This window comes from Pagrus pagrus (genome assembly GCF_965226575.1).
Source record: "Pagrus pagrus genome assembly, chromosome: 17".
Lineage (NCBI taxonomy): Eukaryota > Metazoa > Chordata > Actinopteri > Spariformes > Sparidae > Pagrus > Pagrus pagrus.
In genome coordinates, this window is record NC_140201.1 from 5,496,279 (window position 1) to 5,512,467 (window position 16,189).

General features: G+C 42.3%; 1 protein-coding gene across 1 annotated transcript in view; it reads right to left on the minus strand.

Annotated features, from left to right (window-relative positions):
- The window catches only part of rnf19b (ring finger protein 19B), a 34,681-nt gene extending 18,547 nt beyond the window's left edge, over positions 1-16,134 (minus strand). The window contains exons 1-2 of the mRNA XM_084379597.1: positions 15,910-16,134; positions 364-1,661 (exon numbers count right to left, since the gene is read on the minus strand). Of these exons, the coding sequence (XP_084235723.1) occupies positions 364-1,025 (662 nt within the window). The 5' untranslated portion in view covers positions 1,026-1,661; positions 15,910-16,134. The remainder of the gene's footprint in view (positions 1-363; positions 1,662-15,909) is intronic.
- Between the last annotated feature and the right edge of the window lie 55 nt (positions 16,135-16,189).

Consider the following 16,189-nt stretch of genomic DNA (forward strand, 5'->3'; position numbering starts at 1 on the left):
ACTGTAAGGAGCCTCTAGCTGGTTATGAAACAGTCTCAGTCTCTATATGACCTACATGAGTAAACGAGACATCAGGAAGAAGATGTCTAGATAGTTATTATAGTTGTTCTTGATACCTGTCACTGGGTCGGATTCTGACTTATACAGGTTGTTTAAATTATAAAATAAAACTATTTTTATGGCAGAGTGCTGAGGATGATTTGAGGAGTCAGCCTGAGGAAAGACGCTGCTCCGTAGTCTGGTGGTACGGCAAGAAAGTAAAGTCAACTTCAACAAGATCAAGAAAAACAGCAGCAGTAGAAGCTTTAAATAACAGAGAAAGCATTAAGGACAGAGCCGTAAACATCATTGATAGTTTCTTACCCGCAGTCAGGCGCTGGGCACCATCGGCAGTCTGGATCGGAGGCGAGGCACCTCCGCAGCAGAAACTCCTCATACTTCTCCAGCAGGGCCGCGTCATCCAAGATGTCTGCCACCTGTTGCGGGGCCAGTCTCTCGGCACACTCGGGGCAGCTCAGCTGGACTCGACTCTCTGTGATTTCAATGCGGAGGTACTGCCGCAGGCAGCAGAGGCAGGAGCGGTGGCTGCACCCCAGCAGCTCAGGGAGCTGCTCAGCGGGCTGGCGCACCAGGCACAGGGGGCACTCCAGGAGGTTACCCTCCCCGGAGGAGGGGGCTCCACCCAGGGACGGCTGGCTGGAGGAGAGTGGCTTTGAGGGGGTGCTGGAGGCAGCATCCTGGGGGGTCGTGGCGGCTGTGGTGGTGGTTGTTGTGGGCGTAGCAGAGGCAGCAGCGGGCGCTGAGCTCAAGGCAGATGGGAGAAGTTGTTGCTGTGTGTGGTGGAGATGAGATAAAGGGGTGGCCGCTCCAGCCTTGGGGCCTCTGGTGCTCCGAGAGCCCCGTTTGCTGTGGAAGAGGCTGTGGAAGGAGATGCGGCCCTGGCGTTTGCCCGCCGCACGGCACTTAGGGTTGGGAACGCCGCTCACTGAGGAGTGAGGTGACTCTGAGTCCTTTTCTGATCCCATTTTCCCAGAAGAGACACACACAGGGCCAGTTATTGTCCCCTGACACAAGTTAATGTACCGCAGAGGGACACTCAGCTACACAAACACACACTCTGTCGCACACACAAGGGAGGATCTGTCTCCTTGTGAAGCCAAACTGGAATGCAAATGCTATTGAAGTTCCTGTTACAGTACCTTGAGTCAGTCCTTTTCTTCCTTTTATGTGCAACAAAGAGCTATCAGGGGGAGATAACAGAGAGGCAAAAAACTGAAAATGAAAGAGATTGCGCAAGTTCAGAGTGAAAAAAAAATTCCCCTTCGGTTGCTGGAGTTTTCTGAAACTCGGTGGTCAAAAGGTTCACCGAGAAGAAAAACTACCTAGTCTTTCATCTAGCAGGCAGAGATCGAGGTCAAACATTACTGAGATTCTGACTGTCATACACAAAGATTAATGTCACTTCCAATAAATGACTCTCCTTAAAAATAAAGGCGTGTAAAAAAAGAAGGAAACAGAAAAATCCTCCGGGTAGAGTTCAGTCTGAATGTTGTTGTAATTCCTCAGCTTGGCTCTGATTCTCTTCAGCTGCTTTCAGAGCGTCTCCTCAGCTCGCCTTCCTCTCGTTCTCGTTGAACGCCGGTGTCTCTGAACGCTCTTTTCTGTCAGGAAGAAGAGAGCAGGAAGTTAGCACAAAGAGCATGCTCAGTATGACACACACCTCTCTTCCTCCCTCTGCTCTCTCTCTCTGTCTCTCTCTGCTCTCCTTCAATTGGACCATTAACTCTTCTGACCCCGAACCGATCATCTCGCTGTGCTAATTACATTTAAATAGACAGATTCATACTCATATACGTGTGTGTTAATTAACCGTAATCAAACGGTTAAAAATGCCATGAGGAGACACACGTCAAACCCGACACTTAAACACGTGACATCATCAACCAGTCGGACCAATCATGTATTCATGTGAAACCAGTGTCTCTCTCTCTCTCCCTCGTTCTCTCCATCACGCTGAGCACCGCAAGCTCTTCCTCCACTTCACACTGCGCTGCTAGTGCCGTTGCCATGGTGACGCTCACTGCGAGCGAGGCAAACAGCGACCCACTCTGTGACTCTGGCACTTATGTATACACACACACACACACGCGCGCACACACACACACACACATAGCAGGGCACATACTGATAAATGCACACACAAGTAAACACTCACACACACACGTACATGTTGTATTCTATATATATATATATACGTATATATACACACACACACTTCTACATCCAAAAAAGGTCACAATAAAGCAGACATGAAAACCCACACACACACGCACAGATGTGAAAACACACATACGGACTCATGGAGACACACACTGTGCTGTAAATGCACACACGCAAGCTGAAAATCACCAGCTTCATACGCACTGCATGAACAAACACATGTGAAAAGTGATAATTATTTATGTCCTCTCTCTCTCTCTCTCTCTCTCACACACACACACACACACACACACACACACACACACACACACACACACAGTGTAAAGTGATAGGTACACACTCACACGTACGCACAATAATTACATCCTGGTTCACCGTTACAATTACAGGCTGTGAGCTCTGTTAAGGAGAGACACTTAACGCTCTCACGTGGTGTTAAGTTGCATTTAACGTTTTAATTCAACGTGTATTTTTCTTGTTGTGTGTTTTAAATTCATCCGAAAGATTACAAAATGTAATGTATTACACATTACTAGTTACTACAATTTGAGAGTATCAAGTTACTTTACAATATATCTGTCTGTGCAGGATAATGCACTACTGTTGCGTTACTTTCACCAAAATAACCTCAGAAGTACGACTAGGCATTATAAATATAAGTTATGAATAACTGTACTTTTGATTTTAATAATTGCCGATTGCAGCATAACTCATAATGATTATGGATGATTACATTTTACATCACAATTTTCATTGTCATTGAAGAAGTAGTTAAATCATGATGATGTGGCGTTTCCTGGTCTCTGCCAAACAAACATGATTTATCACATCCGACCAGGCTTTGTAGGCCAGAGCGTCTCTGCAGCATCACAACATTTCTTTAAAACATTTTACTTTTATAAAATAATTGCAGTTCTTGCATTTTGGATATTGCACTTTTTGCGATGAGTTGTGCGGCCCTCATTCAAAGCTGATTGTTTATCATAACTTTTCTTCTGTTCTGCTTCCAGCTGTGTTTAGAAAACAGCTGAAAAATGGCGATCTGTCCGACCCGTCAGAGCCGAGTGGATATCCCGACTGGGAGCACTCGCAACACTCCTGGGGCTGTTTTCTGAGGTGAGAACTACAAACAGAAAAAAGGTGTCGACACTTTCATGTTCTGGCAGCAACACAATGAAAACAAACATACCCAACAACACCGGCCAGGAAGAATAGGAAACATGCCTCCTGTCGGAAGAAGTTAAGTTTTGTTGTCAGACAGTGAGCGATGGACTTGACAGGACAATAGACACAACTTGAATTCATTTAATGAAAAACCCTTTTTGGTTCTTTTGATCAGTGGACCATGGCGGATTAAAGGAATATAAATTGACAAGGAATGGACGCAAATTAGGATTTTATGACAACTTCAAAGGTCGGGAGTCACCACTTTTTTCCCATCTCTTTTGCTGACCGTGCTGCAAATCTGAATGAATTATCCCTCGGGTCTTATGGGTTCTGTTAAATGAACTGAACGACTGAATTGTTGAGACATGTATAGTCCAAATTGACAAGAGTTTGAACATTTATATTGTTCTGAACTAACATTATATCAGACAGGTTGCCAGCGACCTGGAGGTAACGGTAAAACTTTACTGGACATAGTTGCTTTAATAATATGACCTCAAATCCTATGAAAAACACATTATATCACTCCATTACAGCTTAAAGTAAGCTATTACTGTAACAGACAAACCAACACTGAACATGCTTCTTAACTAAACTTAATTTAAAAAGACTAAAGTGGACCAGAACAGACTCTCACAGCGGTGCAGATGTTTCCTGGTTTTCTCTTTCTGACCAGCAAACAACTGAGCAGCCTCTCTGACTGACTTAGTGGTCGCAAATCTGATTATGCTAGTCTAAAGGCCACGCGCACACAACACGCACGCACACACACACACACACACACACACACACACTGGGTAGCGCTGACCCAGCAAACGTCAGACCATTCAGGAGATTGTGACCCGAGTGTGTTCGGGTGATTGGCAGATTAGCTGACCAATCACTGCTGAGGAGCAGGCAGACAGAGAGACGTCTGCCAAGAGTTGGCCTCAGGCTGAGCTGAAGTCTGAGTCTGTTTGAGTTTTCTAGGTCATAAAAAAGGCAGGAAAGCTTCTGTGGTCATTTCAGTGAGCTTTAATGTATATTCACGTGTTATTTGGTGTTTTTAGAAACTATCATTAACTACTATTTCAACTACTTTAGTCACTTCTTGGTTGTAGTCATCTAAACAGCTCATTATAACACACTAACTTTGATGATTCACCCTGATTCCTCTGTAAGAGAAGACATGTCTGACACTTCACCAGAAAGTAAAAACTAAAGTCAACCTGCTCCCATGACTGATATCTAGCCTTTAGCCTCATGTTTGATATCTAGCCGTCCAGCAGATGTGAGATATTGATAACCTACATTACGACATCAAGCGGCTGCAGGAAGAGGAAGGAAAAACACTTCAGAGCCGAGGTCTGAAGTCAATAAAAGAGGAGGATTTCCACTGTTACACAGAGGAACTGCTGAAGCCTTTCATGTGCATTTTATTTTCACACACAACTGCACGCTGTACACAACACATACACATCCATTTACGGTTGCCATGGCAGCAATCACTCGCCATCTTCTCAGGGTCAAACTGGGTCTTTCGCTGAAATGTGTGTAAGAGTGTAAAAAGCCTGCAGTTCCTAAATATAAACTCCCACCAGCTGAGTTTGTAATAGCCCTCTCCTCTGCTGCACCCCGAGCATCACACACACACACACACACACGTGCACACACACACACACACACACACACACACACGTGCACACACACACACACACACACACACACACACACACACGGTTTCACAGATGGCAGCCTCTGTATGTGTATTTGTGATAAGGCCCTGAGCGCTTACTGCTTTTTGATTTTGCCTCTACCTTACAAACCTGAACAGTAGACACACACACACACACACACACACACACACACACACACACACACACACACACACACACACACTCCTCCACAACCTGCTTCTGTTTGTTTTTAGGAATACAGTGGAGGCGAGGTTCTCGAGTACTGATAAACATTTCCTGCTTCTCCAAGGAGGATGAAGCGAAAGAAAGATGAAGAGTTTCTTCATCTTATATCAGATCTTTATCTGCTCACTTGTTTCTCATATTTCTCATTAAAGACTCGAGTCTGATCTGCTGTTCCAGTTTGATTCACATCTCCTAGAAGTCTGAGGGTACCAAAACACAACATATTCAGGTGTATGAATACCTGAGCGTGATGTACTGGACATGAAACAAGTTTGTTTTTCTTTTGGTTTCATTTCTGCCGTTGGATGTTGAACATGTTGACGTGTCACAGCAGAAAGAGAACAAGAGTGTATTTCTTTTAATTAAGTCACTTCCCCAGCCTTGATGCTTGAATTAACCATTTAACTGAATTAAGCCATTGGTAATGTTGTTACTTACACCTGTGCATTTCCTGCTTTGACAGGCCAAAATGTCTGCTGACATAGCAGCCTACAAAGTTTTGGTGTTGCCACCGCAAGAGTAGGATCACCTCTGGATTTAAAATGTGAGAGGGGAACAGGGGGAACTTTGTAACTTTGGGTTAGTCATAAGCAAAAACAGGTGGAAAGTCATAATTTCTCAAAGAGGCAAACCATAAGTTAATAAACAAATCTTAATCAAATTTAGTCGACATCATTTACGGGAATTATATCAGCATCCCAGTTGTTAGATAACAAGAGTCAGGAGATTTGATTGGTTCTCCAAAGAGACTCACATGGTGTGTGTGTCTGTGTGTGTGTGTGTGTGTGTGTGTGTGTGTGTGTGTGTGTGTGTGTGTGTGTGTGTGTGTGCGTGCGTGCGCTGTAATCATGCCGTCATTTGGCAGATCGGTCTGAACAGCCTGAGAACTTCACAATCTGGACTTGATGTATTATCAACATGCTCACACACACTTTGTTCCACACTCGTCCTCCTACTCCACTGCTGCTCAATTCTGCTCTCTCTCTCTCTCTCTCTCTCTCTCTCACACACACACACACACACACACACACACACACACACACACACACACACACACACACACACAAACTAACCTCCTCTACTCTCACTGCACTGGCAAAGCATTTCTCTTTCTTCTGTCATTTAACTTGTTTCAGTGGCTCTCTTGTTCTTTTTTTCTGCTCTCTCTCTCTCTCTCTCTCTCTCTCTCTCTCACACACACACACACACACACACACACACACACACACACACACACACACACAGCCAGCTGCTCTCATGCACTACCATCCAGACTCTCAGCCCTCCATCTCTGCTTAAATCTTTTCCTCCTCTCTGTTTTCTAAATCAAAGGTTCTGTTGTCTGTTCTGAAAAAATGTTCAAATAGACTGATGTTCATGAGCATGTTCATGTCTGTGTCTGTGTGTGTGTTTGTTATGGTTTGTAAACAAGCATCTCAGTTAACAAAGATCAAGATTAAAATGTTGACAGAGGGCTTCACAGCAGCTACTGTCATACTGTGATTCCCATGATGCACGGATTATGTGGTGTTGTAGCAGCAGATCTCAGAACTGCCTCTCAGGACAAAGAAGGCTGCTGCTGTTTGATTCATGCCATCTGTGACGGGATTGTTCAATAATTAATGCTTTATAAACCAAAACAATAATCAAAGTTTACTATAATTGTTTCACTGATTCCAGTTTCCTGCATTGCACCTTTGGGCACCCTCAGACCTAAATGTCAAATGTCAAGGGGACGATCCAGGATTTTCAAACCCTGAATGTTTTTCCAACCCTTACCAAGTGTTTTTTGCACTTAAACCTAAGCAGAGTATAACCACAGCGTTGTGACAAGAGAGGAACTAAACAGACGTAAAGTTGCAACATACAGACACATTCAGTTTTAACTTGGTTTTGCAGAAATGTACTTTGCAGAAGTTTATTCTGGTGGTTGGGTTGAAAGACAAGACTTGCGTCGCATCATGATATACCAATGTCTAAAATTAAAGAGGACACATGGTCTCATATCATGATAACGATGTAATATAGATATATTGCCCAGTCCCTGTTTTTCCTCTAACCTTTACATCTTCAAGAGCAACTTTATATTTTGGTCTCACTTCTTTGAAGGTTCCCCAGAAAAAGCAAAAATCATTAGTATGTTGCTTGTCCAATCCAACACTTTTGTATTTGGTGGTGTAATAAACGCTGCGGCCTCTAAAGGCACCAGTGGAGCTTTTAATCTCGTGTCTTTATGGGACGTTAAAACTGTAACGCTCAGTGTTCCTAAAACGACCATAATGAAACCTTACAGCCCAATTCTGGGTTCATAATGAGAGAGAGACAGAGAGACAGAGAGACAGAGAGAAAGAGAGACAGAGACAGAGAGACAGAGACAGAGAGAGAGACAGAGACTGAGAGCTGAGAGCTGAGAGTGTCTGGAGGTAATCTGTTCTCAGACACACTGTTCTGTTTCAGACGGTGAATCTGTGCCTCAGCACTTTGGGATCCTCAAGTCTCTCCCTGCAGGGCCGACCAACATGCTGTGACTGGCAGCACACGCACACGCAGTACAGTATATTTAGACAGTACAACCACAGATTAAATGATTATAAGATTAACCGTATATCAAAATGTACTGTCTTTCTTTTCAGTCATTTAATAGGTCAAAGTGCGATAAATTGATCTGCTGTCCTGGTTCCAGCTTCTTAAATGTGAGGATCTGTTGTTTTATATCCTTGTAAACTGAATATCTTTGCTTTTTAGACTCTTGTTTGGGCAAAACAACCAATTTTGAGACATCACCTAGGGCTCTGTGACATTTTTAGACTACACAAATAACCAAAAGATTAAACGAAACCAGCAAACGACAACTGGGCACCAGAAAACACCCTGAAAAATATCAATCAATAAACCTGAAATATATAAAAACGTGATCCATTATCTAAAAGCGAGTGTCAAGTGTCAACTAAAACTATTTAACAAAGCAACGTCAGCAAATCTTAAAAACCAAGGAAGCCAATAAACTTAAATAACATAAACAAGACCTGATTCAGCTTGTGAGAGCTTCTATTGGCAATAAACACACACACACACACACACACACACACACACGCACATGCACACACACACACACACACACACACACACACGCGCACACACACGCACACGCACACACACACACACACACACACACACACAGTACCTGGGCTTCACAGTAATGACAGTGTGCTACAGGTGTGCTGCTCTCATGGCTGATTGCTGTTATGCAACAAGATGATTTACTGTCAGCCTCGACAAGTCCGCACAGGATTCACATTACAGCACACGCACACACACACACACACACACACACACACACACTGTAAATCACATTGTAAAAGTACTCTACTGAAAGTAAAACTTGTTTAAACTTCAAGAATTATCAGCAAAATATACTTAGGATTTCTTTTTTTCTTTCAAGATTGGGCATTTTTCAATATGTTGGTTAATTTCTCAGGGAACAATGATGGATCTTGGTGAAAAACAGGCGTATTTAGATGGCTGGTATCTATCAGTGAGTACAATTTGATGCAGATCCTTGATCTGGTGGTTATGGGTGGTTTAAAATATAGAGTGATACGGGGTTATCGATTGATTTAAAGGGGACTGTTGTGCCTTGGCGGAGGTAGCTACTGTATAGCAGCCAAATGACAGAAGAGGAATGAAAAGAACAATATTTATTTAGTGAAATTAAGTAAAGGGGAAGTGCTGAACATAAGTGCAGTGCTAACACAACACATTACTTATTAAATGCCCTGATGTCTTTCCTCAGAACTACTCTGCTGATTATTGTATTTGCTGATTCTCTGGAAGAGTGTCACGCTTCTCTGCCTCTGAACTTTCCACTTCTCACTGCTTCTCATGCTTGTGACATTTGTAAACTTACTGGAAGCTAATGAGAACAATATCCACCAAACCAAAAAAATGTGACTGTTACACCCATGCTACTGACGTCCAAACATGCAGCTGCACCCTCATGTACCGTAAACAAACACTTTAATACTGATCATTTCAAAACGAAACCATTGCATCAAACCAAGCGTAGAAAAGAACACAAGCCTCGACAAACAAGTTCATGAGCCTGTATTTGCTTTGCCAAATTTTTTTACACATCATCAACTCTCATATTTCTTTACCAGAAGTACACATATAACATAAAAAACTTTATTTAAACATTAAAGTCACTCACTGCTGTCTCACAAAACAAAAACTAATACTCGAGGAACATTTCTCTTTCTCATCTTTCACTAAACTGATTATCCTGTTGTTGCGCTCAGTGTTCAAGAGCATCTTATCACTGTGGATAAGAGCATCAGCTAAAAGCCTCTAGTCTAAACTGATGGATGACATTGTTTAAACGTGAACAGACAGGTCCACAGAGAGCCGGGCTCCAGCAGGCGACTGTTTGTAGTGATACTGACTAAAACCTCGCTAATCTGAGAGCCGGGGGCCGACCGTCTCCGGACAGAACAGGTGGTCCCCGACTCAACCAGTGGCTAATGATGCATTATGTGTGTGTGTGTGTGTGTGTGTGTGTGTGTGTGTGTGTGTGTTTGGGGAAGAGCTAATTAGAGGCCATCAGCTAATAGGCACTGGGCAGTAAAATCCTCACTGGTTGACCGGCTATAAAAATGTCTCAATCAATAAAATTTGTAAAACTTGTTTGTTGCTTAAGTAAAGCAGCAATACTACAATTTGGTAAAAAGGGAAATACAGGAGTGTTATCGCTTCTTCTGCTTCTTTGCGCGTCAGAAATTGATTAAATATAACTAATGAGCTCTGCAAATGTACCTCTCTTTCCATTTTCTTTAGATTTGATCTTCTTCTGTCACTTTATCATCAATATTTGAAATGTTTCCCAAAGAAATACCAAATCTGCCTCAAGCTACGCCTTTTTAAAATATTTTTAAAAATCAATAACACATGGGATGAAAGCTTTTGAAAGCTTTTTTTACTTGGTTATTTATTTGTTTACATTAATGCATGATGTACTTCATTTTATGTAATGGCAAAGATTAGAGATGACTGAAGCACAACCATAACATATTTTGTAAATTATGGTCCAATTTGAGAGTAACACACACAGTAAAGTAGGGTATACTTTGGGGAGCAGGTACCTTGTACAACCTGTAACAAATCATTTCTGTTGTTTTATATCTTATCAAAGCAGAAACCCCAAACCTCATCCTCCCAGCCAAAAAAGAAAAATAGGTCAGAATATGTGGGGTATCATTCAGATATTTAGACACCCTGCCCCCTCACATGATCCAAAAAAGGACCCCCAAATCGTTGCAAATTTGGAGTGACAGTTAGACATAGAGTACCTTATCTCTTACAAGTACATACAGGAAGCCATTGAGTCATTGTCTATAACAAGGAGGGGATGAGGATATGGTAGTTACCAAATTACAGTCAGGACTGCAGCGTTATCCAGTCGTCAAAGTGTAAGTACACTGAGCACTTCATAAAAATGTCTGAATATGCTCCTTCAGCTGATGCGTCAAAGCTTTGAGAAGGATGCCAACGGGACGTAGAAGCAGTGGACATTAATTTATATTTCAGTAGAAAAGGGTAGAGAATGGTTAATGTTTAGGGACTGTCAGGCTGCGGCTACAGAGGGCTCCACATCCTCACGGCAGGTGTGGCTCATGAAAACTAAAGAGCAGAGTTATGATGGGATTTTGTTGTTTCAGCTGCACTCACCCAACAGCAGTAAAGTAGCCGTTGCTCAGTTGTCAGGCATCGTCCATCCCTGAGGTAGTTTTTATGGTCCGCACACATTTCCGGCATCGACTGCACATCATCATTATTAGCAGCTAAATGTTCCATTTAAAGACGAGAGGTCAAGCAAAAACGTCCTCACTATATCTTTATGGGAACATTTGGTCCTCGTAGAAGAAATACAGCGACGCACACACACACACCAGTCAAGGCTACGTCCACTGAGCAGAGGGACCGGCTGAGTCACGTAGATTAGATATCACAACTGATTAACTGGGTTATAATGACACATGAGAGCAGCAAGAACCGTTTGCCAACCTCTGTCTTCAGAGATGATTCACGGTGCGCTGCGTGACCTCACTGCAGCATCCTCCCACACAGCTGCTTTCATCAAATAACCATAAATGTGGGATATTTTTAAAATTAATTATTCAGAAAAAGGCGGTGCCCTCCTTCAACAACCCACAAGCATTTGCATGGACACCTGAGGCCCGCTCGGTCCAACTGCAGTCCTGTGACGTTGAAGGGAAGTTGGTGGAGTTAAAGGAAGCAGTTTGAGATAAAACATCCCTGGTTCATGTCCAGCTGGACACTACAACGATCCTTTTTTGGTCTTTTCATCATTTTTAACTGTAACTGTAAAGGAAAAGAAACTCTAAAAGTTCCACTTCCACTTTCGATAGATGTCATCAATAACTGTAGCGTCACCAACCTCACATGTTGGAGCAAATAAATCTGTCTTTCAGGCGTTAAATGCTGGTTTCTCTTGATCTGAAGTCAGTGTGTGCATGTCATGAGAAGCTGTTTCACTTTCATCAATGGTCTTTTGGTGATGAGAACGTCAACATTTCCTATAAACTGCTTCGATGGCCTCAGACAAACACAGCCGAGTGGAAACAGTAGCGCTCTGTTCAGAGCTGAAGCTGCCGTCACACAGAACACGCAGTACTTGATGTTTACTGTCAATATTTCACACATCTACAAGAAACACTTTCCCAACAGCAGGGCCGCCCACGTAAAACTCTGTAGAAACTGTGTTATTTTGTAGGCAAATCGATTGGTTTTCGGCGTGAGCGGGCGAGGTTGATGGAGTGATATCACCGATAATGGAAGCAGTTCTTCTTTCTGTGGAAAAAACCACCCTGACAACCGGACATGTCGGCCTGCTCTTCCCTGGAATCCAGCTCACACACACACACACACACACACACACACACACACACACACTCTGAACACTGTCTGTCAGTGTGTGTGTGTGTGTGTGTGTGTGTGTGTGTCCTCTCCCCTAGAAAACCATCCGAACATCTGGTAAAATGCTTTACCGCAACATTTGTGCTTCTCTCAACTCCCTAAAGTGAGAGCCAAATAAATTTGAATTGAATGAAATATTTAAAGCATGTGTGCGTGGGAGAAGATCTGATATCTGCTGATGTTTACACGCCCTGTTCAGTGGAAATGCACTTCACAGTTGGCTAATTTCCATATCACCACTCTGATGACGCTGCAGCTACTGTTGTCGAAACTAGTGTTTCCATCGATCTTTCTATTAGGATTGTCATTCAACTCACAGTCAAGGAAATCATTTAGGACAATTCAAGACAATCAGCCATTTTGCAAAAGACCGAATCATATTTGCGTATGCTCATGTGCTACTGTGAAACATATGATAAGTATTTATCTTATATATTTCCCTGTTTGTGCCAGTGTAACAAAAAAATCTTCATTCTACAATAACTGTACTGTTTCACAGTCATTCATTTAACCCTGGACCCTCACCAGTACGCATTCGGTACCAACAGACCCACAGAGCATGCCATATCCACTTCCCTCCACTCAGTCTTTTTTGTTTATTTCAGCTCAAACTTTAAACTTTATATTCCTATTATTTTATCTATGATTAATTAATTCATTAGACGATTAATTATTTGGTTTGTGTGCGAAAACAGGGAAAATCGTGCTCACAACTTCTTCATATTGCTTGTTTTGTCCCAATGACAACCCGAAAACCCCAATATATTTTTTAAAAAAGCAGAAAATATCACACATTTGCAAATTGTATCATTTAACTGACTCACAGTTTCAGCTCTAGTTTCGCTCGATACTTAAAAAACTATTAAGGTTTGATACCCACCGACTCATGACGAGTAATAACAATGACTAACGGACATGTTTCATAGTTAAACAAGACTATCTGTGTATTTTTGTGTCTAGAGAAACTTGAACATCAGATTCTTTTAGAAATAGATGCAGTGTGAGGCAGATGGATACACAAATGGAGAGTTTGAGCATTTTCCTCTTTCCCACCGACTCTCATTAACACATCACTCTCTCTCCTACACACACACACACACACACTCACACACACACACTTAAACATGAAGTGCATCCAGAGTCCAGAGCGATGCACTGGAAGGTGGAGGTAGAGAGAATCAGCTTCTATAATTAGAGAAGCGTTCAGGAGCCATACTGCTGAGTTGTTGAATGTTTAATGTCAGAACTGCAGGCGTTACAGTCGCAAAGAGCAAACCTCTGAGCCCCTTTACACCACCTCTTAACACACACACACACACACACACGTAACACCCCCTCACACACAAGCTGAGGCCTGCGCAGAGTGGAGGTGAGCAGCAGTAACACTAGTAAACTGGATGAGCGGACTCAGGTTTCAGAGAGGAAACAGCCGCACAAAGCACGGACACGGTACATGTGACAACTGACCATGTAATGCCCATCTATTGTCTGTAACCTGAACTACATCATGACACGGGAACACAAACCTCCTCTGGATGAGGTAATGCTCCGACACATCTGACGAGCCAGAGGAAACTGCTGCTGCCGACATGGACTGAGAGCGTTTGATCTCACATCCCTTCTAAAATATGTCGTTTTCTCAATGAAGTCTGGTGCACACAATATATCCCTAAAATGTGGTTATTAAACAGCATCCATTACAAATTTCATTGTAATGGAATAGGAATATGTTCTTATCTGCACATATTGGACAAAAATATATGCAAATACCAATATATTTGTGACAAATCAACACATATATTAGTCGGGGTATCAATTTTGATAATCTATTAATCGATTTGAGCAATTTTTTTAGGAAGAAAAAGTCAAAACTCTCTTAACTCCAGCCTCTTAAAAGTGAGTATGTTCTGGTTTCTTTCCTTCTCTGTGACAGCAGAGTGAATAACTTCGTGTGGTGAACAAAACAAGACATTTGACGACATCATCTTGGGCTTTAGGAGCCATTTTTCACCCCTTTCTAATATTTTATAGACCAAACGACTAATCGATTAACAGAGAAAATAATCCATAGATAAATCACAGCTGCGGTTCGACATATACTGCCATTATTTCCATTGTTTTAAAGATTTTTAAAGGGGCACTATGTAGTTTTGGGTGAAGAAATTTAAATTCAGAATTTTAATGTTTACAATATAAATGTGGTAATTATACAAACTCAGAAATATTTATTTTCTCCATAACTGAATAAACAAGCTGCTCTCAGAGGAAAATAAGACAGAAGCTAGAAAGGTGGCAGGGTCCGCCACATATAAACAAAGTAAAACAGGATGAATTTGTGTTGTCCTTCAAGGTCAGTTTGTTTATTCAGTGTAATCAGTTAAGAAAACAAAGATAGTTTGTTTATTTAGTTTGTTTAGGCATCAAAATACAGTTAATGGAGATCTTTCTCTTCTGGTTAATACTGCACCTTTAAATGTGCAGCTCATTTCCATCCAAAACAAATGTTAATATCACTGTTTGCTGTAGCTGTTTGCCTCCAGTTCTGCCTTATAATGAAGTGACAACCTGAGGATAATTACACACCTGTCATCTGTTAAACCTGAGCAGATCCACCCCTTCAGACACGCCGCCAAGTATCTACACACAATATGAACGTGGACGCACTGACACAAAGATGATCTCACTTTAACCTCATCAAAATCGAGCCAATTACAACTCTATAACTGGTATTTAATCACAGTTTGAAAGACTAACTTCAACCTCACCAGGTTATCATGATGTTTATCTTAAGTTAGATTAAAATTGTTATTTTTTTAATGTTAAAAGTCACCAATATAAGACATTTTAAGTATGTTTCAGCCTCAATACATCACACAAAAGCCATATTTTCTCGGACGTCTCTTCATAAAGGCAACCGAAGCATTACGAGGCTGGAAAATCACACCACACCTTTTCCCTCCTGTGAAAGTATGACCATAAAATCTGAGCTCAAGCACAATAAAACCACAAAATGTTCATATGATTTTCCTGTGAAGACGATTTATAACCTTTCCAACACCTCCTCTGACAGCGCTCTTTATCATAAACCTCCTCTTTTCTCACATCTACTTGTCTATCTGTCTTCACAGATTCACAATCATGTACATTTTCTCCTTCTTCACATGAGAATGCAGCACGTCCTCTGCCCCCAAACAGTGACCAGGGAGTGGCGGAGGAATGTTTTAAAGGGAAGGGTTTTTTAACTCTCAGACATCCTGGATGACTTGGACAATGACTGTACACACAGGCTGAAGACATTTTGTTTTTGGGAGTTTATGATTATGTCCAGACATGCAAGCAGCTCTGAGGCTGGACACTGACATGTACCCTCCCCTCCAGGTGCTGTAACAGCCTCCTAGCTTGTATTTTATATAGATTTTTTTATTTTTTTGGGTTGGTTTTTAGGGGCTGAGATGACCCTCCTCATGCAGAAAATGTGACTGTCATGAAAATGCACGCAGAGAAAGAGGAATTTAAGGGTTTTCTTGTTGGAAAGGCTACACTCCCTTTATACCTATGTTGTGTACAGGAGGAGAAGAGCCTATTAAACCCATGACACCTCAGTCAAACAGCTCATACAGCAACTCACCCCGCTCAGGACTGGATTTCTTCGACAGGAGCGATGCGACGGCTCCTCTCCTGGCGTCCTCCTTTGCCTTTTTTTTTTTTTTATCTATAAACAGTAGGTAGAAACAGTCCTTCCGTTCCCCGCCTCTGTCTGTATCTTTCGGGGGGCTCCGGGCAGCTGACAGCGGCCTCTCGTCTTCCTGCGCCCCGGCAGTGCAGCTCTGAAACTCCGTGTAATCTCCGCAGCTCGCTCCGCTCCTCTGACCGCCGCTCCGCCGCCGCTGCCCTCTGACGTCAAGCAG